Here is a 27401-nt window from a genome sequence, read left to right on the forward strand (position 1 = left end):
ACTCTGTACCGGTACCCCCATGTATATAGCCTCCACATTGACTCTGTACCGGTACCCCCTGTATATAGCCTCCACATTGACTCTGTACCGGTACACCCATGTATATAGCCTCCACAATGACTCTGTACCGTAACACCCTGTATATAGCCTCCACATTGACTCTGTACCGGTACCCCCATGTATATAGCCTCCACATTGACTCTGTACCGGTACCCCCATGTATATAGCCTCCACATTGACTCTGTACCGTAACACCCTGTATATAGCCTCCACAATGACTCTGTACCGTAACACCCTGTATATAGCCTCCACATTGACTCTGTACCGGTACCCCCATGTATATAGCCTCCACATTGACTCTGTACCGGTACCCCCTGTATATAGCCTCCACAATGACTCTGTACCGTAACACCCTGTATATAGCCTCCACATTGACTCTGTACCGGTATCCTTCCTGTTTGGCCCTGTCCGGGGGTGTCCTCGGATGGGGCCACAGTGTCTCCTGACCCCTCCTGTCTCAGCCTCCAGTATTTATGCTGCAGTAGTTTGTGTGTCGGGGGGCTAGGGTCAGTTTGTTATATCTGGAGTACTTCTCCTGTCCTATTCGGTGTCCTGTGTGAATCTAAGTGTGCGTTCTCTAATTCTCTCCTTCTCTCTTTCTTTCTCTCTCTCGGAGGACCTGAGCCCTTGGACCATGCCCCAGGACTACCTGACATGATGACTCCTTGCTGACCCCAGTCCACCTGGCCATGCTGCTGTTCCAGTTTCAACTGACCTGAGCCCTAGGACCATGCCCCAGGACTACCTGACATGATGACTCCTTGCTGTCCCCAGTCCACCTGGCCATGCTGCTGCTCCAGTTTCAACTTCCACCTGACTGTGCTGCTGCTCCAGTTTCAACTGTTCTGCCTTATTATTATTCGACCATGCTGGTCATTTATGAACATTTGAACATCTTGGCCATGTTCTGTTATAATCTCCACCCGGCACAGCCAGAAGAGGACTGGCCACCCCACATAGCCTGGTTCCTCTCTAGGTTTCTTCCTAGGTATTGGCCTTTCTAGGGAGTTTTTCCTAGCCACCGTGCTTCTACACCTGCATTGCTTGCTGTTTGGGGTTTTAGGCTGGGTTTCTGTACAGCACTTTGAGATATCAGCTGATGTACGAAGGGCTATATAAATAAATTTGATTTGATTTGATTTGTACCGGTACCCCCATGTATATAGCCTCCACATTGACTCTGTACCAGTACCCCCATGTATATAGCCTCCACATTGACTCTGTACCGTAACACCCTGTATATAGCCTCCACATTGACTCTGTACCGTAACACCCTGTATATAGCCTCCACATTGACTCTGTACCGTAACACCCTGTATATAGCCTCCACATTGACTCTGTACCGGTACCCCCATGTATATAGCCTCCACATTGACTCTGTACCGATACCCCCATGTATATAGCCTCCACATTGACTCTGTACCGGTACCCCCATGTATATAGCCTCCACATTGACTCTGTACCGGTACCCCCATGTATATAGCCTCTACATTGACTCTGTACCGGTACCCCCATGTATATAGCCTCCACATTGACTCTGTACGGGTACCCCCATGTATATAGCCTCCACATTGACTCTGTACCGGTACCCCCATGTATATAGCCTTCACATTGACTCTGTACCGTAACACCCTGTATATAGCCTCCACATTGACTCTGTACCGGTACCCCCATGTATATAGCCTCCACATTGACTCTGTACCGGAACCCCCGTGTATATAGCCTTCACATTGACTCTGTACCGTAACACCCTGTATATAGCCTCCACATTGATTCTGTACCGTAACACCCTGTATATAGCCTCCACATTGACTCTGTACCGGTACCCCCATGTATATAGCCTCCACATTGACTCTGTACCGGTACCCCCATGTATATAGCCTTCACATTGACTCTGTACCGTAACACCCTGTATATAGCCTCCACATTGACTCTGTACCGGTACCCCCATGTATATAGCCTCCACATTGACTCTGTACCGGTACCCCCATGTATATAGCCTTCACATTGACTCTGTACCGTAACACCCTGTATATAGCCTCCACAATGACTCTGTACCGTAACACCCTGTATATAGCCTCCACATTGACTCTGTACCGTAACACCCTGTATATAGCCTCCACATTGACTCTGTACCGGAACCCCCATGTATATAGCCTCCACATTGACTCTGTACCGATACCCCCATGTATATAGCCTCCACATTGACTCTGTACCGGTACCCCCATGTATATAGCCTCCACATTGACTCTGTACCGGTACCCCCATGTATATAGCCTCTACATTGACTCTGTACCGGTACCCCCATGTATATAGCCTCCACATTGACTCTGTACGGGTACCCCCATGTATATAGCCTCCACATTGACTCTGTACCGGTACCCCCATGTATATAGCCTTCACATTGACTCTGTACCGGTACCCCCATGTATATAGCCTCCACATTGACTCTGTACCGGTACCCCCATGTATATAGCCTCCACATTGACTCTGTACCGTAACACCCTGTATATAGCCTCCACAATGACTCTGTACCGGTACCCCCTGTATATAGCCTTCACATTGACTCTGTACCGGTACACCCATGTATATAGCCTCCACATTGACTCTGTACCGGTACCCCCATGTATATAGCCTCCACATTGACTCTGTACCGGTACCCCCTGTATATAGCCTTCACATTGACTCTGTACCGGTTCCCCCATGTATATATCCTCCACAATGACTCTGTACCGGTACCCCCATGTATATAGCCTCCACATTGACTCTGTACCGGTACCCCCTGTATATAGCCTTCACATTGACTCTGTACCGGTACCCCCATGTATATAGCCTCCACATTGACTCTGTACCGGTACCCCCATGTATATAGCCTTCACATTGACTCTGTACCGGTACCCCCATGTATATAGCCTCCACATTGACTCTGTACCGTAACACCCTGTATATAGCCTCCACAATGACTCTGTACCGGTACCCCCTGTATATAGCCTTCACATTGACTCTGTACCGGTACCCCCATGTATATAGCCTCCACATTGACTCTGTACCGTAACACCCTGTATATAGCCTCCACAATGACTCTGTACCGGTACCCCCTGTATATAGCCTTCACATTGACTCTGTACCGGTACCCCCATGTATATAGCCTCCACATTGACTCTGTACCGGTACCCCCTGTATATAGCCTTCACATTGACTCTGTACCGGTACACCCATGTATATAGCCTCCACATTGACTCTGTACTGGTACCCCCATGTATATAGCCTCCACATTGACTCTGTACCGGTACCCCCTGTATATAGCCTCCACATTGACTCTGTACCGGTACCCCCTGTATATAGCCTTCACATTGACTCTGTACCGGTAGCCCCATGTATATAGCCTCCACATTGACTCTGTACCGGTACCCCCATGTATATAGCCTCCACATTGACTCTGTACCGGTACCCCCATGTATATAGCCTCCACATTGACTCTGTACCGGTACCCCCATGTATATAGCCTCCACATTGACTCTGTACCGGTACCCCCATGTATATAGCCTCCACATTGACTCTGTACCGTAACACCCTGTATATAGCCTCCACATTGACTCTGTACTGTAACACCCTGTATATAGCCTCCACATTGACTCTGTACCGGTACCCCCTGTATATAGCCTTCACATTGACTCTGTACCGGTACCCCCATGTATATAGCCTCCACATTGACTCTGTACCGTAACACCCTGTATATAGCCTCCACATTGACTCTGTACTGTAACACCCTGTATATAGCCTCCACATTGACTCTGTACCGGTACCCCCATGTATATAGCCTCCACATTGACTCTGTACCGGTACCCCCATGTATATAGCCTCCACATTGACTCTGTACCGTAACACCCTGTATATAGCCTCCACATTGACTCTGTACTGTAACACCCTGTATATAGCCTCCACATTGACTCTGTACCGGTACCCCCTGTATATAGCCTTCACATTGACTCTGTACCGGTACCCCCATGTATATAGCCTCCACATTGACTCTGTACCGTAACACCCTGTATATAGCCTCCACAATGACTCTGTACCGGTACCCCCTGTATATAGCCTTCACATTGACTCTGTACCGGTACACCCATGTATATAGCCTCCACATTGACTCTGTACCGGTACCCCCATGTATATAGCCTCCACATTGACTCTGTACCGGTACCCCCTGTATATAGCCTTCACATTGACTCTGTACCGGTTCCCCCATGTATATATCCTCCACAATGACTCTGTACCGGTACCCCCATGTATATAGCCTCCACATTGACTCTGTACCGGTACCCCCTGTATATAGCCTTCACATTGACTCTGTACCGGTAGCCCCATGTATATAGCCTCCACATTGACTCTGTACCGGTACCCCCATGTATATAGCCTCCACATTGACTCTGTACCGGTACCCCCATGTATATAGCCTCCACATTGACTCTGTACCGGTACCCCCATGTATATAGCCTCCACATTGACTCTGTACCGTAACACCCTGTATATAGCCTCCACATTGACTCTGTACTGTAACACCCTGTATATAGCCTCCACATTGACTCTGTACCGGTACCCCCATGTATATAGCCTCCACATTGACTCTGTACCGGTACCCCCATGTATATAGCCTCCACATTGACTCTGTACCGTAACACCCTGTATATAGCCTCCACATTGACTCTGTACTGTAACACCCTGTATATAGCCTCCACATTGACTCTGTACCGGTACCCCCTGTATATAGCCTTCACATTGACTCTGTACCGGTACCCCCATGTATATAGCCTCCACATTGACTCTGTACCGTAACACCCTGTATATAGCCTCCACAATGACTCTGTACCGGTACCCCCTGTATATAGCCTTCACATTGACTCTGTACCGGTACCCCCATGTATATAGCCTCCACATTGACTCTGTACCGTAACACCCTGTATATAGCCTCCACAATGACTCTGTACCGGTACCCCCTGTATATAGCCTTCACATTGACTCTGTACCGGTACCCCCATGTATATAGCCTCCACATTGACTCTGTACCGGTACCCCCTGTATATAGCCTTCACATTGACTCTGTACCGGTACCCCCTGTATATAGCCTTCACATTGACTCTGTACCGGTTCCCCCATGTATATATCCTCCACAATGACTCTGTACCGGTACCCCCATGTATATAGCCTCCACATTGACTCTGTACCGGTACCCCCTGTATATAGCCTTCACATTGACTCTGTACCGGTACCCCCATGTATATAGCCTCCACATTGACTCTGTACCGGTACCCCCATGTATATAGCCTCCACATTGACTCTGTACCGGTACCCCCATGTATATAGCCCCGCTATTGTTATTTACTGCTGCTCTTTTATTATTTGTTATTCTTATCTCTTCCCTTTTTTAGGAATTTTCTTATAACTGAATTGTCGGGGCTTGTAAATAAGCATTTCACTGTATTCAGCGCATGTGACAAATAACATTGGTTTGATTTTACTTCCTTTTCCCACTACACATGCGCTGATCACTAATCCAAATCTCGGCCAAGACTGGCAGTGTATTGTGTGTGAAAACACAAGTTGAAATCTCAGTCAAATCAATGCCTACTCTTCCTCTGCTATCTGGTTGTGTTGCTAGTAGCGCTTCACATGTTGTCTATTGTTCCCGTAACAAGACATAACAGGGCCATCTAGTGAGTCAGCGCCCTCTCTGTGCCCACCTGCAGTTATGTCGGCGTAACCACCAGGTGAAATGGGCCTGGCAGCCCAGGCAGTGGGTGGTCTCCTTGTCCTGCAACAACCGCTCCTCTGCCCACAGCTTCTGCTCAAACTCCAGAGCGTCCGATTTCTGCCACAGAACATCCTTATCCCTGCAGGAGCACACACACGCACGCACGCACAATACATTTTTTATGTTTGGATCCAGCATCGAAGTACAAAGGACCCAAAAGATCACAAACACACACACACAGACAGACACCCAAAGACAGACACACACAGGTGGGCGGTTAAGGCGTCAGCATGCTTCAGTTCCGCTGGCGGCTAGCCGAAGTCGGCTCGTTGAACCGAACAGGTGTGCTCAAATAAAATACATTCACTTGAAAAACACGGGAAAAGCGTCAATAGTACTGTTTGTCTATTTTGAGACGCCGTAGCCAGCATTCACTTCCTCACAATATCCAGAATTAATCTAAGATTACTTTTTTATTTTACCTTTATTTAACCAGGCAAGTCAGTTAAGAACACATTCTTATTTTCAATGACGGCCTGGGAACAGTGGGTTAACTGCCTGTTCAGGGGCAGAACGACAGATTTGTACCTTGTCAGCTCGGGGTTTGAACTCGCAACCTTCCGGTTACTAGTCCAACGCTCTAACCACTAGGCTACACTGCCGCCCCATTTAAGAAATCTGTCATTAACTTTGACGTTTTGGACGAGAAGATCTTAGTCACGTGATTTTACATCTAACTAAGATGTTTGGAACAGTATTTCTCAATGACTAAATGTGCATGAAAACGAGTCGTCTCTCGTTGAATGACAACAAAGACTTTACTGAAGAATCCCTACTGTTGACCAATCACTGATGTAGGGGCGTAGACTTTGGCTACCAACTTCGGCTTGCCTCAAGAAAAAAATTGGTGCCGAACAACCGGAAAAAAACGTAAGTAAATCCAAAACTAACAAAAACGTCACAAAATGTTGTCATAATATTTGCACAAACTCTTCCGGCTGGGAAGCATGTGGATACCTTCAGAGCGCAGGACCTGCTGTTAAAAAGAACAGGGTTACATCAGTCTGGTTGTTCCCCTCTTGATCATCAGGATATTGTCTGCTCAGTTAGGTTTCTTTAGGCATGGTTTCTTTGTAATCAGTGAATCATACATTTGTGTGATTTGTGGGTATTTGAGGACTAAACTTAGTGTCCACCTGCTCATGGACTCTCTAACATCCCCAAGGACTGCGGTTGAAAACGAGCTAAAACCGTCACTTTTACTGAAACGTCGATTAATGTGTACTGTCCCTGTAAAAATGAACTCAATAAAGTCAACAAAATCATTATTCATGCTATTCTGGTTATATTGTCCTAATCTAATTTTACATGCACTTCCAACGACCCCCTGTTCTGATGTACTGTACGTCTCTCTGCCAATGAGCAGTTGGAATATAAAAAAATGTAGGAGTAAATTAAGACAAACAAAAAAGATTGTGGTTAAATAAGGACACCCCAGGGGAGCTGACATTGTGTTTTATGCCCTACAGGGGATGAGAGCTATGCAAATAGGAGAGACACACACACACATATACACACACACACACACAGAGAGAGAGAGAGAGAGAGAGAGAGAGAGAGAAAGAGAGACACACCCAGACACAGAAAAAGAGAGAAAGAGCGAGAGAGCAATGCCTGCCAAAAAAACTGAAAATTCATAAGCAGACGAGAGCTGTCGCTTTCTGTTCCCTCTTAATATCCCCCTCTCGCTGTCTTCCTCCTTGATATCCCCCTCTCGCTGTCTTCCTCCTTGATATCCCCCTCTCGCTGTCTTCCTCCTTGATATCCCCTCTCACTGTCTTCCTCCTTGATATCCCCCTCTCACTGTCTTCCTCCTTGATATCCCTCTTCCTCCTTGATATCCCCCTCTCACTGTCTTCCTCCTTGATATCCCCTCTCACTGTCTTCCTCCTTGATATCCCCTCTCACTGTCTTCCTCCTTGATATCCCCCCTCACTGTCTTCCTCCTTGATATCCCCTCTCACTGTCTTCCTCCTTGATATCCCCCTCTCGCTGTCTTCCTCCTTGATATCCCCCTCTCGCTGTCTTCCTCCTTGATATCCCCTCTCACTGTCTTCCTCCTTGATATCCCCTCTCACTGTCTTCTTCCTTGATATCCCCCCTCACTGTCTTCCTCCTAGATATCCCCCCTCACTGTCTTCCTCCTTGATATCCCCTCTCACTGTCTTCCTCCTTGATATCCCCCTCTCGCTGTCTTCCTCCTTGATATCCCCCTCTCGCTGTCTTCCTCCTTGATATCCCCTCTCACTGTCTTCCTCCTTGATATCCAACCTCGCTGTCTTCCTCCGTGATATCCCCTCTCGCTGTCTTCTTCCTTGATATCCCCTCTCAATTTCTTCCTCCGTCAGATCCCTCTCTCCCTCCTTTATGTCAGATCCCTCCCTCCTTTATGTCAGATCCCTCCCTCCTTTATGTCAGGTCCCTCTCTCCCTCCTTTTCATCAGATCCCTCGCTCCCTCCTTTTCATCAGATCCCTCCCTCCCTCCTTTTCATCAGATGAGACTGTCAGTGGTGAGATGGCATTACAAAGACCCACACTGTGCTCGCTATGGGAGAGCATCCTCAGAGGACACACTCCCCACAGGACTCAGCCAAGAGGGTAGAACCAGACCTTGCTATTTGATCACCCAAACGAAGGCAGAAAACAACAACACCCTTTCCAGTTTCTAAACAAAAGACTGTCTTAGATCTACAGATCAAAGGTTCAGCTGTCGCTTTGTCTTTTTCTTCCCGCGCTCAGGATAGTGCAGAGGAGGGACTAGGTCGTACTTGATAAGTTCGATGAGGCGCTCCTCCAGGGTGCTCTTGGTTCGGTATAGGTCGTCGATCTCTGCGGTTGTCCTAAGGTAATAACTACGTTTGTCCACCTCGGCCTGCTCCAGTTTCTGCTTTAGCTCCTTACACACCGCCTGGACCGTTGAGAGAGCCTCCTCAGCACTAAATGACAGAGAGATAAGGGAGAGAAAAATATTAAAGTACAAGGCTCTGCATGGTCAATCCGACATCTGCAGTGGCCGTACAGCATTTACTGCGATGCGGACTCCACAGAAGTCAGAGCATTCATACCTCTTGCGCTTTGCGGAGCAGATCCGAGCAGTTGTGAAGGAAGTTGTCAAGGAAGTTAGATTGTATTTATACAGGACTTCCTGCCTCCACCTACCATCAACCAATCATGTCAATGCGGAGCTATACGGAGCCCTTCGCAGTGCGGAGCTAGCTCGATTTCGCAAGCCTCTGGAGGCTCCGCAATTGCATCACACTCTCTGTACAGAGCCTCCGGATCGAATTTCTGGATTAAGCATAAATTGGCTTTAACTGTCCACTGAATATTTGTACAAGTTAATATCCTGTTAACTCATCCCAAATAATGTTGTTGACTTGACCTACACTAGTATATGTGGCCAAAACATAAACTGGAGAAAAAACACTTTAAAAACCCCACCTCAAACTTGTATCTCAAAAAGATTGTTTAAAAAATGCTTGCTATTTCCTCATAGAGCATGATGTCATGTTGGCTTGTTGGCTGAGCTGGCCAATCAGCGGTCTACTCCCATTAATATTTTAATGACTGGTGTACGCCCACCCCATTTTGTTGTTGTGGTACTCCCACATATTTCCAACACATGAAAGCTGCTTTTTAACATACTTAATAATAACAACTTGAAATTAATTATAGGCCATATTTCATAGAAATCTGGAAATACTGGACAGTTACTTTAAGAGAATGGAAGAGGGAGTGTGTACGACTACAGCCCCGGGCGTACTCAGTCCTCCTTTTCCTGTAGTCCACATTCATCTCCTTAGTCTTGGTTACGTTGAGGGGTAGGTTTTTATTCTGGCACCACCCGGCCAGGTCTCTGACCTTCTCCCTATAGGCTGTCTTGTCGGTGCTCAGGCCTACCACTGTTATGTCGTCTGCAAACTTAATGATGGTGTTGGAGTCGTGCCTGGCCATGCAGTCGTGGGTGAACAGGGAGTACAGGAGGGGACTGAGCACGCACCCCTGGGGGGCTCCGGTGTCGAGGATCAGCGTGGCAGATGTGTTGCTACCTACCCTCACCACCTGGGGGCGGCCCATCAGGAAGTCCAGGATCCAGTTGCAGAGGGAGGTGTTTAGTCGCAGGATCCTTAGCTTAGTGATGAGCTTTGAGGGTACTATGGTGTTGAATGCTGAGCTGTAGTCAATGAATAGCATTCTCGCATTAGTGTTCCTTTTGTCCAGGTGGGAAAGGGCAGTGTGGAGTGCAATAGAGATTGCATCATCTGTGGATCTGTTTGGGCGGTATGCAAATTGGAGTGGGTCTATGGTCTCTGGGATAATGGTGTTGATGTGAGCCATTACCAGCCTTTCAAAGCACTTGGCTACTGATGTGAGTGCTACGGGTCTGTAGTCATTTAGGCAGGTTGCCTTTGTGTTTTTGGGCACAGGGACTATGGTGGTCTGCTTGAAACATGTTGGTATTACAGACTCAATCAGGGACATAATCTTTGACTCATGCACTTACATAAGAGAATAGCAGACAGAATTGTCTTGTCGATTCTGTACGATGCGTTTAAAAATATCTTAAGACGAGCTACTTAGCTCATCTAAATGGAAAGGTTGTTTTCTGTGTGGGGTATAATAGGTAAATGCCGGGGTTTTATTTTTTTATTTTTTTATTTCACCTTTATTTAACCAGGTAGGCTAGTTGAGAACACCTTTATTTAACCAGGTAGGCTAGTTGAGAACACCTTTATTTAACCAGGTAGGCTAGTTGAGAACAAGTTCTCATTTGCAACTGCGACCTGGCCAAGATAAAGCATAGCAGTGTGAGCATACAACAAAGAGTTACACATGGAGTAAACAATTAACAAGTCAATAACACAGTAGAAAACGAAGGGGGGGTCTATATACAATGTGTGCAAAAGGCATGAGGAGGTAGGCAAATAATTACAATTTTGCAGATTAACACTGGAGTGATAAAAGATCAGATGGTCATGTACAGGTAGAGATATTGGTGTGCAGAAGAGCAGAAAAGTAAATAAATAAAAACAGTATGGGGATGAGGTAGGTGAAAAGGGTGGGCTATTTACCAATAGACTATGTACAGCTGCAGCGATCGGTTAGCTGCTCAGATAGCTGATGTTTGAAGTTGGTGAGGGAGATAAAAGTCTCCAACTTCAGCGATTTTTGCAATTCGTTCCAGTCACAGGCAGCAGAGTACTGGAACGAAAGGCGGCCAAATGAGGTGTTGGCTTTAGGGATGATCAGTGAGATACACCTGCTGGAGCGCGTGCTACGGATGGGTGTTGCCATCGTGATCAGTGAGCTGAGATAAGGCGGAGCTTTACCTAGCATAGACTTGTAGATGACCTGGAGCCAGTGGGTCTGGCGACGAATATGTAGCGAGGGCCAGCCGACTAGAGCATACAAGTCGCAGTGGTGGGTAGTATAAGGTGCTTTAGTGACAAAACGGATGGCACTGTGATAGACTGCATCCAGTTTGCTGAGTAGAGTGTTGGAAGCCATTTTGTAGATGACATCGCCGAAGTCGAGGATCGGTAGGATAGTCAGTTTTACTAGGGTAAGCTTGGCGGCTTGAGTGAAGGAGGCTTTGTTGCGGAATAGAAAGCCGACTCTTGATTTGATTTTCGATTGGAGATGTTTGATATGAGTCTGGAAGGAGAGTTTGCAGTCTAGCCAGACACCTAGGTACTTATAGACGTCCACATATTCTAGGTCGGAACCATCCAGGGTGGTGATGCTAGTCGGGCATGCAGGTGCAGGCAGCGACCGGTTGAAAAGCATGCATTTGGTTTTACTAGCGTTTAAGAGCAGTTGGAGGCCACGGAAGGAGTGTTGTATGGCATTGAAGCTTGTTTGGAGGTTAGATAGCACAGTGTCCAAAGACGGGCCGAAAGTATATAGAATGGTGTCGTCTGCGTAGAGGTGGATCAGGGAATCGCCCGCAGCAAGAGCAACATCATTGATATACACAGAGAAAAGAGTCGGCCCGAGAATTGAACCCTGTGGCACCCCCATAGAGACTGCCAGAGGACCGGACAGCATGCCCTCCGATTTGACACACTGAACTCTGTCTGCAAAGTAATTGGTGAACCAGGCAAGGCAGTCATCCGAAAAACCGAGGCTACTGAGTCTGCCGATAAGAATATGGTGATTGACAGAGTCGAAAGCCTTGGCAAGGTCGATGAAGACGGCTGCACAGTACTGTCTTTTATCGATGGCGGTTATGATGTCGTTTAGTACCTTGAGTGTGGCTGAGGTGCACCCATGACCGGCTCGGAAACCAGATTGCACAGCGGAGAAGGTGCGGTGGGATTCGAGATGGTCAGTGACCTGTTTGTTGACTTGGCTTTCGAAGACCTTAGATAGGTAGGGCAGGATGGATATAGGTCTGTAACAGTTTGGGTCCAGGGTGTCTCCCCCTTTGAAGAGGGGGATGACTGCGGCAGCTTTCCAATCCTTGGGGATCTCAGACGATATGAAAGAGAGGTTGAACAGGCTGGTAATAGGGGTTGCGACAATGGTGGCAGATAGTTTCAGATAGTTTCAGGGTTATAGCCTTACCTGGTGACAGAGTCTCTTAGGTGCTGAATCTCTCCCTCACTCTGACAAATGGCTGCTTCGGACTTTGTGATGTGAGCATCCTTCTCTCCAATCAGCCGTGAGTACTCCTCATTCACCCCCTTCATCAAACATAATCATAACATGCAGTAGTTATAAAAATAGAACCAACAAACTTTCAGAAACAGGTGTTTGATCGGTTGATAAATTAATACAGACCAAGGATTACGAAGTCTACAGAGGAGCGATGCTTTGTAAATGAACAGCCTATCTCTCTCCTTCACTCAGATTATCATAGCACAGTACAGGCAGATTAATTACAACATGTCACATCCTGTCTAGGCAAGGACAGGAAGGAGATTAAGACCACTCTGCTCTCTGTTTTATCATACTCGGCTGATGAACACCAAACTCTAATCTGTTTCGTATTAATTAACCCGGTCAAGTGTGTACAGGCCTGCTCTTCTTACATATTAATTTCTTTGCCCTCCCTCATATGTATTCCTAGGCATCTCTAATGAAAACGTAAAAACATACGCCAGAGCAGACAGGCTGGACGTGTGCACATCTGATGTTGTCATCCACCCAATTATATGATCATCTTATGAATTCTTATCACTGATTCTTTGCTTTCAGCTATTTCAATGTCAGCTATTTCAATTGGGTCTAAAGACAGTGCTGAACAGACATGCCATGTAGCCAATCATTTTTGTTCTCTGCCAGTGTTTCCCAAAGTGTTTTACTGTATGTATCTTGATTGTGATTTATTAGGATCCCCATGGTGACGCCAATGGCGACAGCTAGTCTTACTGGGTTCCGGCATATAACGAAATATACATTACAGACAAAAGACATTACAGAGAAAATACATTACAAGACAAGGGATTGAAGACTGTCTGTTATATTGCACTCTTGTCATACTGTGCATTCGGAAAGTATTCAGACCCTTGGACTTTTCCCACATTGTGTTATGTTGCAGCCTTATTCTAAAATTGATGAAATAAGAAAAAAATCATCACGATACCCAATATTGACAAAGCGAAAGCAGGTCAAGAAATTTTTGCAAATGGATTACAAATAAAAAACAGAAATACCTTCCTTCTATACATAAGTATTCAGACCCTTTGTTACTAGATTCGAAATTGAGCTCAGGTGCATCCTGTTTCCATTGATTATCCTTGAGATGTTTCTACAACTTGATTGGAGTCCACCTGTGCTAAATTCAATTGATTGGACATGATTTGGAAAGACACACACCTGTCTATATAAGGTCCCACAGTTGACAGTGCATGTCAGAGCAAAAACCAAGCCATGAGGTCGAAGGAATTGTCCGTAGAGCTCCAAGACAGGATTGTGTCGAGTCACAGATCTGGGGAAGAGTAACAAAAAACGTCTGCAGCATTGAAGATCCTCAAGAACACAGTGGCCTCCATCATTCTTAAATGGAAGAAGTTTGGAACCACAAAGACTCTTCCTAGAGCTGGCCGCCCGGCCAAACTGAGCAATTGGGGGACAAGGGCCATGGTTAGCTCCAGAGTTCCTCTGTGGAGATGGGAGAACCTTCCAGAAGGAAGCAGCACTTCACCAATCAGGCCTTTATTGTAGAGTGGCCAGCCGGAAGCCACTCCTCAGTAAAAGGCACGTGACAGCCCACTTGGAGATTGCCAAAAGGCACCTAAAGACTCTCAGACCACGAGAAACAAGATTCTCTGGTCTGATGAAACCAAGATTTAACTCTTTGGCCTGAATGCCAAGCGTCACGTCTGGAGGAAACATGGCACCGCCCCTACAGTGAAGCATGGTGGTGGCAGCATCATGCTATGGGGATGTTTTTCAGTGGCAAGGACTTGGAGACTAGTAAGGATCAAGTAAAAGATAAACGGAGAAAAGTATAGAGAGATCCTTGATGAAAACCTGCTCCAGAGCGCTCATGACCTCAGACTGGGGCGAAGGTTCACCTTCCAACAGAACAACAACCCTAAGCACACAACCAAGACAACCAAGGAGTGGCTTCGGGACAAGTCTCTGAATGTCCTTGAGTAGCCCAGCCAGAGCCTGGACATGAACCAGGTCGAACATAACTGGAAAGACCTGAAAATAGCTGTGCAGTGATGCTCCCCATTCAACCTGACAGAGTTTGACATGATCTGCGGAGAAGAATGGGAGAAACTCCCCAAATACAGGTGTGCCAAGCTCGTAGCGTCATACCCAAGAAGACTGAAGACTGTAATCGCTGCCAAAGGTGCTTCAACAAAGTACTGAGTAATACTTTTGTAAATGTGATAATTTCAGTCGTTTTTTTATTGTAAATTTGCAACAATGTATTGAAACCTGTTTTTTCTTTGTCATTATGAGGTATTGTGTGTAGATTGATGAAGATAAAAAAACATTTTAGAATAAGGCTATATTGTAAAAGAAAATTGAAAAAGTCAAGGGGTCTGAATACTTTCCGAATGCACTGTATGTGAATAATGTGAAGAGGTGAAGATACAGACCTCTAACTCTGAGACTTTGGCCTCCAGACCGGACACCTTTTCCAGCTCTTTTGGCAGCTGGACTCTCAGTTTCCCCAGCTCATCATTCACACTCTGGATAGATAGAGAGTAAAGCACACAGGTGTTCAAATGAAGAGTAAAACACACAGGCATTCTAATGGAGAGTAAAACACACAGGCGTTCTAATGGAGAGTAAAACACACAGGCGTTCTAATGGAGAGTAAAACACACAGGCGTTCTAATGGAGAGTAAAACACACAGGCGTTCTAATGGAGAGTAAAACACACAGGCGTTCTAATGGAGAGTAAAACACACAGGCGTTCTAATGGAGAGTAAAACACACAGGCGTTCTAATGGAGAGTAAAACACACAGGTGTTCTAATGGAGAGTAAAACACACAGGTGTTCTAATGGAGAGTAAAACACACAGGTGTTCTAATGGAGAGTAAAACACACGTGTTCTAATGGAGAGTAAAACACACATGTGTTCTAATGGAGAGTAAAACACACAGGCGTTCTAATGGAGAGTAAAACACACAGGTGTTCTAATGGAGAGTAAAACACACATGTGTTCTAATGGAGAGTAAAACACACGTGTTCTAATGGAGAGTAAAACACACATGTGTTCTAATGGAGAGTAAAACACACAGGTATTCAAATGGAGAGTAAAACACACATGTGTTCTAATGGAGAGTAAAACACACATGTGTTCTAATGGAGAGTAAAACACACAGGTATTCAAATGGAGAGTAAAACACACAGGTATTCAAATGGTGCCAAGTAATCATTAACTGTTTTATTAATCACATTGCTCTTAATGCTGCTTTTCGACTAACACCAGTGTTACACTAGTGTATACACCCTTATGATATACTAGGGAAATTGTGTCTCCGTAGTTAGGGCTGTCAGTGAGGATTTGTGAAGAGCAGAATCAACATCCCCCACTGGGTGTTGAAGTCCACAGTCAGACATTGTTATATAAATGTCAGCTGAAAAGTACCAGTGGCCTGGCTTTGGCCCCAAGTTAGAGCAGGTCCGCCTGAGTCATGGCCCAGTGAGACACGGGTGCTGACCCGCGCAGATGGAAAGAGAGAAGTCTGAGACTTTTGGGTAAACACTGGGTGGAAATACACCATAAACTGCCCTTTCATGTGCTGCCTTAATGATATGATTTTGCTCCTGTCCAGGATTCCCCCAAGGCACACGCTTTTCACAGAACTCCAGTCAAACTCACCTTGATCTGGTTCTGATGATTCATGCTCTCGGAGCTCATCTGGAACTTGACCGCCTCCATCTCCTCCCGACTTGAGTCTTTGAGGCTCCTCACCTGGCCCTCCGCCTTCTCCAGCTTCTCCTGGAGTTCCAGCATGGCTGCCGGAAGGTTCTCCATCATCCTCAGCTCCTCTCTCAGGCTGGCGTTCTCCTGGCGAAGGGCGGCCATGCAAGCCTCCTGCCGCTCCACCTCCCTGGACGTCCGCTCTTCTAGCTCCCCTATCCTGCCTGCCTCCCCCGCCCAGCCTTCCTTGGCCTCCTCCCTTTCTCCTGTCAGTCTACATATGGTCATCCCAAGCTCTGCCATTTCTGTATTGGCCCGGTGGAGGCTCTCGCGTGTCTCAGCATTCTCCATGGCCAGCCTCTCGTTCTGGGTCTTGCGTGTGGCCAGCTCTTCTCTGGCGGAGGCCTCAGCGGTGGCCAATTCTGCCCGGGTGGCTGCCTCCACCCGGTCACGCTCCCTGCTCAGTGCCTCTTCCCTCTCATTGCACTGCAGGAGCTCGGCTACGTGCCTCTGGTTGAGTGCCTCGGTCTGGGCTTTAAGCTGCTCCGTTAGGGTCCTGAGTTCGTCTCTCTGGGCCTCCGTCACCTCCAGCTGGGCCTGGCTCCTCATCCTGTCCTCCGCAGAGGTGTTCAGCTGCACCCTCAGATCCAACACTTCTGCCTGGAGCCTGGTCACTTCCTTCATGTTCACCTCCAGCTGGCCCTCTACCATGGTCATTTTGGCGGCTATCTCCTGGCTCTCCTTGGCCTGGGCAGAGCTCCTCACTAGCTGGGTTCTCTCCACCGTTTGCTTCTCGGTGGTGACCCTCTCTATCAGCTTTGTCTTTTTGGCGCAGGCCTTTTCTGCATCTGTCTTAGCCTTCTCCAGTGCCCTACCCCTGGCCTCTAGGGCCTCCACCCTGGCCTGGAGCTCTACACAGCCTTTCTCCTTGTTCTCGAGCTGGGCCTGCCGGTCTTTGAGCTGCTCCTGCAGGCTGGCCTCACTCCTGCGGGACCGACCCAAGCTCTTCTCCAGCTCTCCGATCTGCCCATGGATGGCCTTCAGCTCATCCTGCATGGAGCTCAGGGCCGCCCTCACTGTGGCCTGCTCCTCCCTCAGGCCTAGGTTCTCCTGCTCCAGCCGTTTGCCGGCGGCGTCTGACACCTCGGCAGCCATGGCTGCCCTCTGCAGACTCTCGTCCAAGGCCCGGTTCTCCTCACGCAGCCTCCTGTCCTTCTCGTCCACAGTCACTTTGGCGTCGTCCAGCTGGCTCCTCAACTGCTTGTCAGAGGCCCTCAGAGCAGCCACCTCACCCTCAAGGGCTACCCGGCTTTCTGCCAGCTCCTTCTTCAGCTCCTCATTCCTCTTCACTGTGCCCAGCAACTTCCCGTTCAGCTCCATCAGGTTGGTGCACTGGGTCTTGTACTCCTCAATCCTATTGGCTTGCTCCCTGACGCTGGACTCCAGTTCTGAGAGGTTGGCGCTCAGGCCATTGCGCTCTGTGGTCAGGCTATGGCTCTGGACCTCCAGGTGCTGGAGCTTCTGGGTGCTGGAGAGCAGCTCCGCCTCTCTGGTCTTCAACTGGTTCTTCAGGTAGAGGAGTTCCACCTCCAAGGCTTCTTTCAGATTGCCCATGCTTCCCTGGATCTCCTCTTTCTCTTCCTGCGCCCTGTCCCTGGCCTCCTCGGCCTGTATCTCCCTTTCTTCCAGAGCACTCTGGAGGTCATGCAGCTGCCTCTGCAGGTTGCTGGCCTCCTTCTCCCTCAAAGTCAATGCCCCCTGTAGCTTGTCAATGGCGTTACACTGCTCCTCTGCACACTCTGCGAACTTAGACTTCTCCTCTGCAGCAGACTTTGACAGCGCCTCCAGCTTGGCCTCATCCTCCTTTGCTGCCACCTCCTTGACCCTTAGCTCATTTGCCAGCTTCTCGGCCTGCTGCCTCCTATCCTCTCCCTCTGCCAGAGCCTCTATCTTCCCCCCCTCTGCCTCATTCAGTCTGTCCAGCAACTCGTGGATCTTCTGTGCTGAATCAAAATAGCTGGTCACCTGCTGGCCCTTCTCATCCAACACACCGTCCAGCTTGGCCATTAGTTCTACGTTCTTCCCCTCTGCGGCCACCAGCTTCTCCTGGAGGTGGCGCTGTTCTGCTTCCCTGGCCCTCTCCCCAGCCCTCAGGGTCTCCAGCTCGCGGGACAAGGCCTCCTCACGCCTCTCCAGGGCTTTCAGGGTCCCTTGCATACCCTGCTGTTCCTCCTGTGCGGTCAGCGACACATCCAGCTGCCTCTGGAGCTCCACCACCACGCCTTTGAGCTCAGCACCCTCCTCCCCCATCAGGCGCACCCTGTCCTGGAGCTCCCGCTGCTTCAGCTCTGACTGGTCCAGCTCCAGGCGGAGCTCGTCCAACATGCTCACCTCCACGCCGGAAGGCAGCGACTCGTTCAGCTCGCTCAGCATGCCCGGGCCGTACTCAGGACTGCCGGGGAACTCATGAGCGTGCTGGGGGGGGGTTTATTAGAGAAACAGGGTACTAGAGTGAGTACTGCAGACTTGACACATTGTTAAAACATCACTAGAAATACTGTATGATCTCACAAGATATGACTAACTCCTTATAGAACCATATTAGTCCCAGTAGAGTAAAAACTCTGAGGAGCGGTATCAGTACCTGTGAGTATGTGCTGGCCAGGCTGTTAATGCTGGAGCTGCGACTGGGTGGTTTCCACATGTGGCCAGGTGAGTTGGGCATGCCCAGTGTCCTCCTGGAGATAAGAAAACACACATGTGATGAGGAGACATCACCAAGTGTCTACATTTGATCAATTCCTCAATCCAATGCGCAGCATCTTGAGTGTGGGGTGCATTTATAAACATAATGACTTTGCAATTGGTTACCTTGCAAAGGTGGGCCAGGACGAGTCAAGGTCATGACCCCTGGAAGCCACGTCAAACTGGATCTCGTTGAGTTCATACAGGTGACTTACGATGTCAACACTGAGGTGGGATTTCAGCAAGGGGCTGCGAGCATAGTACCAGTCACTGCAAGGAGAAGGAGAGAAGCATATACAGGGAAATGAGTTGAGAGATAGGCATAACAACACACACGTGCATACATTCACATAGAAATACCTTCACTAACACACTTGGAGATGTTCCTTATATTAAATCACTTGGACACATACAAAAAGTACTTTTTTGGACTAATGTACATGCCTTTTACAAACACACAGGTACATTTCACAAGTACATAGAGCATATAGACGTGGTTCTGTACAACGGGAGAAGTAACATGCTGTATCTATACTGAGTCAGACAACGTCTACTCCCCTCCCACTGAACACTGCTTCCAGTAACCTTTGGCAACATAAGAACAAGCACACTGTGTTTACTCACCTGAGGAACAGGGAAATGTTTACAGAAGTAAAACACCACAAAGGAAAAGAGAAATGAAAGTCGCTAACAAGAATCAGGAAGGAGACGTTGTTTACTTGAAACAATCGATTTCAGAATAGTAGTCTGTAACATAAACAAGTCCCTTCATTTAGCCAGACGTGAGCCTATCCCAGACGTGAACCTATGACCTATGCACCCATGTTTAACGGCTAAAACTGTTGCTGGAGTGGGGTCAGGTTTGAGATTTGAAGAAAAAAAAAGTGTCTGCTCACTTTGCAGTTTCCAAGTATGATATTTATTTGAGACTTGACCCCCTCTTTGCCGCAGGGATTTCAACCAATGACCTTCTGTGAATCCTGTGCTGGGTTGAGTTTTACCTGGTCACCCTTTGGTTCATCAGGCACTGCTGCAGCGTGTCGGCCAGTCGCTGGTGCACCAGGGAGTAACGAATGAAAGCCCTGCCTTTGCCCAGAGAAGTCTTCAGCTGGAAGGGAAAAGTACAGGAAATATTCACAGTGCTGTACAGCAAATATATGTGATAGCTGTTCCTCTGCCAATGAGGCCTTAAACTAGCGTATGTTTCCTGAATGTGTCCATTAAAGGGATAGTTCAAATCAAAGTTCGTCAGACATTTTCATTCCTCAAAAGTGGTCTATAATCAATCATCCATATTCAACTAAATCTGTTGTGTAGATCCTGTTAACAAATATGATTTGTTTCTTCATGGCTAGTATCCACTACCCGGCAGAATGCTAAATTCCCCCATGCCCTTATAACTACTTATCAGTGAGACTGACAATTGAATGCATCTATGTTAATTATGCAATCCGTGACAGCTGCACTGTCAGGAGTATTATCCGTTTAATCACACAAGGGAAAGATGCGTCAAAGTAGATTTGGTAGATCATTTGTAGATACAGTTCATTTGTTCCTTCATTATTTCACATTTGGTGAAACTGTAATGGTATACATAACTTCAGACAGAGGGTACAAAGAAATGGTGACAGTGGTGTTTGCTGTGACCCATAAGAAAGTGGTAAAGAACTCTAAAGATAGAACGTCATTATGTATGAATTACTACGATACATTGTGTAATAACAGTTGACAATCCTTATAATTGTCCTTTAAAAGTGCTGATCTCAATACCTCAGGGATGGATTTGACAAAGCGGATACCATCGTTGGCTCCTTTGATCTTGGCCAGACAGTCGCTGAAATAATCCCAGTAGTCTTTTCTGGTGCCAAGAAATGTTGTCTTTTCCTTCTGGTCAAACTGAAAAGCGTAGATGACGTGTTAGCGACAAATTGTATGTGACCTACTGTGCAGAGATCTGAACAATGCCATATTGGTGAGCATAGCAGGTTGGCCTTGATTTGACTCGGACTCTGTGCGGCGGTTTCCTGGGCACAGATTAAACCTAATCCTGGACTGAAAAGCATGTTGCTTAATCTGTGTCTGGTAGGAAAAAAAACAGATTGTTCTATAGATGTTTTGATTAATTAACCAATCCTGGATGTTGCTTTGAGGCCTTGGTCCCGCCTAAAGAAAGGGAAAACACTGTTCGTACTATACCACTGTCTATGAACAGTGAGTGACTCACCTGTAGAAGGTACTCCAGTTTGTAGGAGAATTTCTGCAGATTGGGACTATCATCTGTGATTGGCTCCCCATTCTCCCTGTACTCTTTTGTGAGCTCAGCAACAGCATCTGTGGTTCAGAGAGAGGACGAGAGAGAGAGAGAGAGAGAGAGAGAGAGAGAGAGAGAGAGAGAGAGAGAGAGAGAGAGAGAGAGAGAGAGAGAGAGAGAGAGAGAGAGAGAGAGAGAGAGAGAGAGAAAGGGAGTTTTTTCTCTATTTATACGATGTTCTACATTGAATAATAATAGTGAAGACATAAAGCTATGAAATAGCACGTATGGAATCATGTAGCAACCAAAAAAGTGTTAAACAAATCTAAATATATTTTATATTTGAGATTCTTCAAAGTAGCTACCCTTCGCCTTAATGACAGCTTTGCACACTCTTGGCATTCTCTCAACCAGCTTCCAACAGTCCTGAAGGAGTTCCCACATATGATGAGCACTTGTTGGCTGCTTTTCCTTCACTCTGCGGTCCAACTCATCCCAAACCATCTCAATTGGGTTGAGGTCGGGTGATTGCGGAGGCCAGGTCATCTGATGCAGCACAGCTGTTCTTGCCATAACGTGGACTTGATATTTTACCAAATAGGGCTGTCTTCTGTATATCACCGCTATCTTGTCACAACACAACTGATTGGCTCCAATGCATTAAGGAAAGAAATTCCACAATTTCACTTTTAACAAGGCACACCTGTTAATTGAAATGGATTCCAGGTGACTACCTCATGAAGCTGGTTGAGAGAATGCCAAGAGTGTGCAAAGCTGTCAGCAAGGTAAAGGGTGGCTACTTTGAAGAATCTCAAATATAAAATATATTTTGATTTGTTTAACACTTTATTGGTTACTACATGATTCCATATGTGGTATTTCATAGTTTTGATGTCTCCACTATTATTGTAGAATGTAGAAAATAGTAAAAAATAAAGAAAAACCCTGGAACGAGTAGGTGTGTCCAAACTCTTGACTGGTACTGTACATCGACGTTACACAAGTATTCCCCTCACTCATACACAGCTGACAGGAACTGAGTTTCTACTACACGAGCTTTACCTGTTGAGAGAAACACATTACTGTGATCGTCCCTGACCTGGTAGCCTCTTGCTCCTGAACTAAACAAAAAAAAACGTAAATCGATCTAGGCCAATAGGCACAGTATCTGTGGAACGTTTTAAGTGGGCACAGAAACCATTACAATGTACCAAAAATACAGTACACACAGTCAGATGTAATATCCTCACAGTGCCCTGGATACATTTCAATGGTTTCCAGGTCATATACAGGTCAAATCAGATGGAGTCAAAAGCCCAGTATATCCACCCAGGCATGTCTCCCCAACCCCTACCCACAACCTCTAACTCCACACAGATGACCCCTTCCTCACACATCCCAGCTCAGTACAATTACCCACTTGCCTCTCATCCAGCGTAAAAACAGGAAAGACACCCGTGACGGGTGCAGCCTGAGGCTAAGCACCCCCTCTCTCCCTCGCTGCATGCCGACAGGGCCTCTCTGTCGCCCCAGCCACACCCTGGGGGGTACACCCCGGGGACTGGGGGAGAGGGTCGGCTCCATGATGTCGTCCCAATGAGGAGACCGGACAACCAATGTGTGGAAAGAAATGCTGTCGGGCTTGAAGCCGAGGCCAAGCCAGTTACATCGAGGCCACTGCAACCCTTCTGTCACTTTCTCTACCCGTGTGATCCTACTCTCTTTCTATCTTTCTCTCCCTCTCTGACTCTCGATGTCAGCCGACAGTGGTGGTCTACCCCTGTAACTATCACACAGGCCCGCACGCACTGGTTGTTACAAAGGGACCGACACGCGAGAAGTCACACGCAGTCACGCACACGCACACAAAAACACACAATGGCAGTGTACCATGCAGATCTCTGATAATCCTCTGAAGCTGGCTCTCCCCCACACCGCCGGCCATGGTCCGACTGGCTCTATGGCAACCAGGTCACGGGGTGATACACAGTCTGCTGAATCAGAGAATCAGATGGACAGTCAGGAACAAAAGACAAGCATGTACTGACACACACACACACGCGGGCGGGCGGACTGGGACCAAAAATCTACCCCCATTATTAGCTACATAATGATCATTTAGACAATTTAGACAATCCGACTGGGCTAAAAATGGACCAGCCCAACATCTCAGTACTACATACCTTTCTCATTCTATCTGTCATTCACTCACTATATCACACACACACATGCATGCAAACACACACATACAGTCAAACACACACACACTTCTAAGCTGGAGACCATGCTGTGTTTCCCAACTTGTGGTTTGAACTCCACCTACTTTGGTCGTGGCTAGAAAAATTGAAATATTTGATTCTGGTACATAAGCCTGTGAGCTCAGTGTTACCTCAAGACAAGTCTGAGAAAGAAATAGATGAGCTTTCTATGAGTTCCACAGGGAACTCACTTTTAGAATATGGTATTCTTGGATTCTGAATATGGTGTTTTTGGATTCTGAATATGGTATTCTTGGATTCTGAATATGATGTTTTTGGATTCTGAATATGGTATTCTTGGATTCTGAATATGGTGTTCTTGGATTCTGAATATGGTGTTCTTGGATTCTGAATATGGTGTTCTTGGATTCTGAATATGGTGTTCTTGGATTCTGAATATGGTGTTCTTGGATTCTGAATATGGTGTTCTTGGATTCTGAATATGGTGTTCTTGGATTCTGAATATGGTGTTCTTGGATTCTGAATATGGTGTTCTTGGATTCTGAATATGGTGTTCTTGGATTCTGAATATGGTGTTCTTGGCTGCCTGGTTGCAAAGAGATCACCCTCTAAGAGGCCAGAACAAACAGATGCATCTGGTTTTCATGGGAAATGGAAAGAGATCCTGTGACGCAACTACCACATTTGGACGTTAACAACAAAGATTGTACAGTATGAAGATAGGCAGAAACTGCTTCTCCAGGTGAAATCCCTGATCACACTTGTAGGTGAACGTCATGACGACGTTGGCTAGCTAAGCTCATGCGTAGAAACACGTCAGCGGGTTTAATGGTCATCTCGCACTGAACTGCGCATGTGCAGGCCGTCAAATCAAAAACACTTCTTCGATATAAGTTGTTTTGGACAAAAATGAAAAAGTGTCAGTTTGTCACTTTCACGAGGTTGGAGTAATAAAATGTTCAACTAGTTAAGACATTTGCTCAAATCTAGGTCGTGCCTTTAGATTTCAAGAAAATTAACAAAGGAATCATTTTTCACTTCTCTCATTGACTTCTCAAACTCCAAACCCCGGCCTGGTCTGCTTAGTCTGTTTCGCAAGTTCCACCTATGGTTTTTAGAAACGTTGTATTAACAAGGCGACACCAGGCAACACGCCACCTTTACATACTGGCCACACCAGCACGTTGCGTGTGCGAGTGTGGCAAAATAAATGTACACATACATTACAAGCCAAAAGTATGTCACCTCCTCGTCGAACATCTCATTCCAAAATCATGGGCGTTAATATGGAGGTGTAAATATGGAAGGCTTTCCACTAGATGTTGGAACATTGCTGCGGGGACTTGCTTCCATTCAGCCACAAGAGCATTAGTGAGGTAGGGCACTGATGTTGGGCAATTAGGCCTGGCTAGCAGTCGGTGTTCCAATTCATCCCAAAGGTGTTCGATGGGATTGAGGTCAGGGCTCTGTGCAGGTCAGTCAAATTCTTCCACACCGATTTCGACAAACCATTTCTGTATAGACCTCACTTTGTGCACGGGGGCATTGCACAGGGGGCATTGCAAGGGGGCATTGCAAGGGGGCATTGCAAGGGGGCATTGCAAGGGGGCATTGCAAGGGGCCATTGGGGTGGCAGGTAGCCTAGTGGTTAGAGCGTGGGCCAGTAAACGAAAGGTTGCTGGATCAAATCCCTGAGCTGACAAGGTAAAAATCTGCTGTTCTACCCCTGAACAAGGCAGTTAACCCACTGTTCCCCGGTAGGCCTTCATTGCAAATAAGAATTTGTTCTTAACTAACTTGCCTAGTTAAATAATGTTTAAATAAATAAAAAACAATTACCTTATGTTGAAAGAGGAAAGGGCCTTCCCCAAACTGTTGCCACAAAGTTGGAGGCATAGAATAGTCTAGAATGTCATTGTATGTTGTAGCATTAAGATTTCCCTTCACTGGAACTAAGGCGCCTGAACCATGAAAAACAGCCCCAGGCCATTATTCCTCATCCACCAAACTTTACAGTTGGTACTATGCTTTGGGGCAGGGAAAATAACAATCCAATGTTTATATCTCGGGACAAATTAGCTGGCAACAGCAAGCTAGCTATCTAAATGTCCATGAATGTCTCATGTGTTTCTTCCTGTCCCCATTAATATAGTTGGTTCAGAGTTATTTTTGATATTTCAAACTGCATGTCCTGATCTCATCCTGTGTGGATGGACAAAATCAACATGTGCAAGATGGCGCACGCGGACGCCCAGTGTAGTCAGCATGTAACTCCTCCTCCACATTTACTGGATTGGTTCTCCAGAGCAGAAGATAACCTTCCCCGACAGGGCCATAAAAAATGAAATCCTGCTCAGGTGTTTCTGTTATGCCTGCTACGTCACATGCTGACTAAACTGGGCACGTGCATGCGTCCACGTGCACCATAACACACATGTTGATTTTGTCCATCTAGACACGCAGATTGAAATATCAAAACAAACTCAGAACCAACTATATTAATTTGGGACAGGTCGAAACCCATGAAACATTCATGGACATTTAGCCAGCTAGCTTGCTGTTGCTAGCGAATATGTCCTGGGATATAAACATTGGGTTGTTATTTTACCTGAAATGCACAAGGTCCTTTTTTTCTGGAACTTTGTAGGATTTTGACTCATTTTGAGTTAAAAGGTGAAACCTAGTTAGTTTCTAGTAATCTCTCCTCCTTCAGTCTTCTTCTTCTGTGGACTTTATATGGCGGTTGGCAACCAACTTTAAGGTGCATTACCACCACCAACTGGACTTGCCAAATTCTATTTTAGCGCCTGGCTACTCAGACACCCGTTGATGCGCACAAGCGTTTTGGATTAAATTATTGAATAACATGTATGTGTACATTTATTTTGCAACGTTCTTGCAGGCAACACAGGTGGTGTGGTCAGCATGTTAGGTTACATAGAGATTCTTCCATTTACCACAGCATCCATTGCCTCACCTCCACACCTATCATTTACTGTACTGAGAGTTTTGCTTAGTCTTATCTACGATAGGTGAAGTGGATATTATTAGGTTGGCACTCAGGCTACAAAGGCAAAATGTCTATAAAATATGCAGGCCAACCTTCAGGCCAATTCTAAAATAACGTATCAGACTTCTTAATTCAACTGTCTTTTATTTTGGTTCTTCCTTTCTTTTTTTATCAATGTTCTTTCTCTCTCTATCTATCTTAGCCTAGTAACGCAGTTTAATGTGATGGCTGCAAATGTGCACTGTATTATATACAGTTGAAGTCGGAAGTTTACATACACTTAGGTTGGCGTCATTAAAACTAGTTTTTCAGCCACTCCAAAAATGTCTTGTTAACAAACTATAGTTTTGGTAAGTTGTTTAGGACATCTAAAGTAATTTTCTAACAATTGTTTAAAGACAGATTATTTCACTTATTGTTCACTGTATCACAATTCCAGTGGGTCGGAAGTTTAATAATTACACTAAGTTGTCTGTGCCTTTAAACAGCTTGGAAAATTCCAGAAAATGGTGTCATGGAGGACCTTCACAAGGACCTTCACAAGGACCTTGTGAAGATGCTGGAGGAAACAGGTACAAAAGTGTCTATATCCACAGTAAAACTAGTCCTATATCGACATAACCTAAAAGGCAGCTCAGCAAGGAAGAAGCCACTGCTCCAAAACCGCCATAAAAAAGCCAGACTACGGTTTGCAACTGCACATGGGGACAAAGATCATACTTTTTGGAGAAATGTCCTCTGGTCTGATGAAACAAAAATAGAACTGTTTGGTCATAATGACCATGGTTATGTTTGGAGGAAAAAGGGGGAGGCTTGCAAGTCGAAGAACACCATGCCAACCGTGAAGCACGGGGGTGGCAGCATCATGTTGTGGGGGTGCTTTGCTGAGAAGGGACTGGTGCACTTCACAAAATAGATGGCATCATGAGGCAGAAAAATTATGTGAATATATTGAAGCAACATCTCAAGACA

At 46.5% G+C, this 27401-nt stretch overlaps 1 protein-coding gene across 2 annotated transcripts in view; it reads right to left on the minus strand.

Moving 5' to 3' along the window:
- LOC109889062 (FYVE and coiled-coil domain-containing protein 1) overlaps positions 1-27401 on the minus strand; it is a 46022-nt gene that overhangs the window by 17231 nt on the left and 1390 nt on the right. Inside the window, exons 2-12 of one of the 2 annotated variants that reach the window (XM_020480223.2) lie at positions 23091-23191; positions 21174-21280; positions 20720-20845; positions 19951-20057; positions 19076-19219; positions 18849-18942; positions 16163-18679; positions 14930-15022; positions 12438-12556; positions 8639-8806; positions 5799-5948 (exon numbers count right to left, since the gene is read on the minus strand). In XM_020480223.2, coding sequence (XP_020335812.1) covers positions 5799-5948; positions 8639-8806; positions 12438-12556; positions 14930-15022; positions 16163-18679; positions 18849-18942; positions 19076-19219; positions 19951-20057; positions 20720-20845; positions 21174-21280; positions 23091-23145 — 3680 coding nt within the window. In that variant the 5' untranslated portion in view covers positions 23146-23191. Of the gene's footprint in view, positions 1-5798; positions 5949-8638; positions 8807-12437; positions 12557-14929; positions 15023-16162; positions 18680-18848; positions 18943-19075; positions 19220-19950; positions 20058-20719; positions 20846-21173; positions 21281-23090; positions 23195-27401 lie in introns of both variants that reach the window. The other variant, XM_020480224.2, reaches the window with a different exon arrangement.

This window comes from Oncorhynchus kisutch, linkage group LG4 (assembly GCF_002021735.2).
Source record: "Oncorhynchus kisutch isolate 150728-3 linkage group LG4, Okis_V2, whole genome shotgun sequence".
In the NCBI taxonomy this organism is placed as follows: Eukaryota; Metazoa; Chordata; class Actinopteri; order Salmoniformes; family Salmonidae; genus Oncorhynchus; species Oncorhynchus kisutch.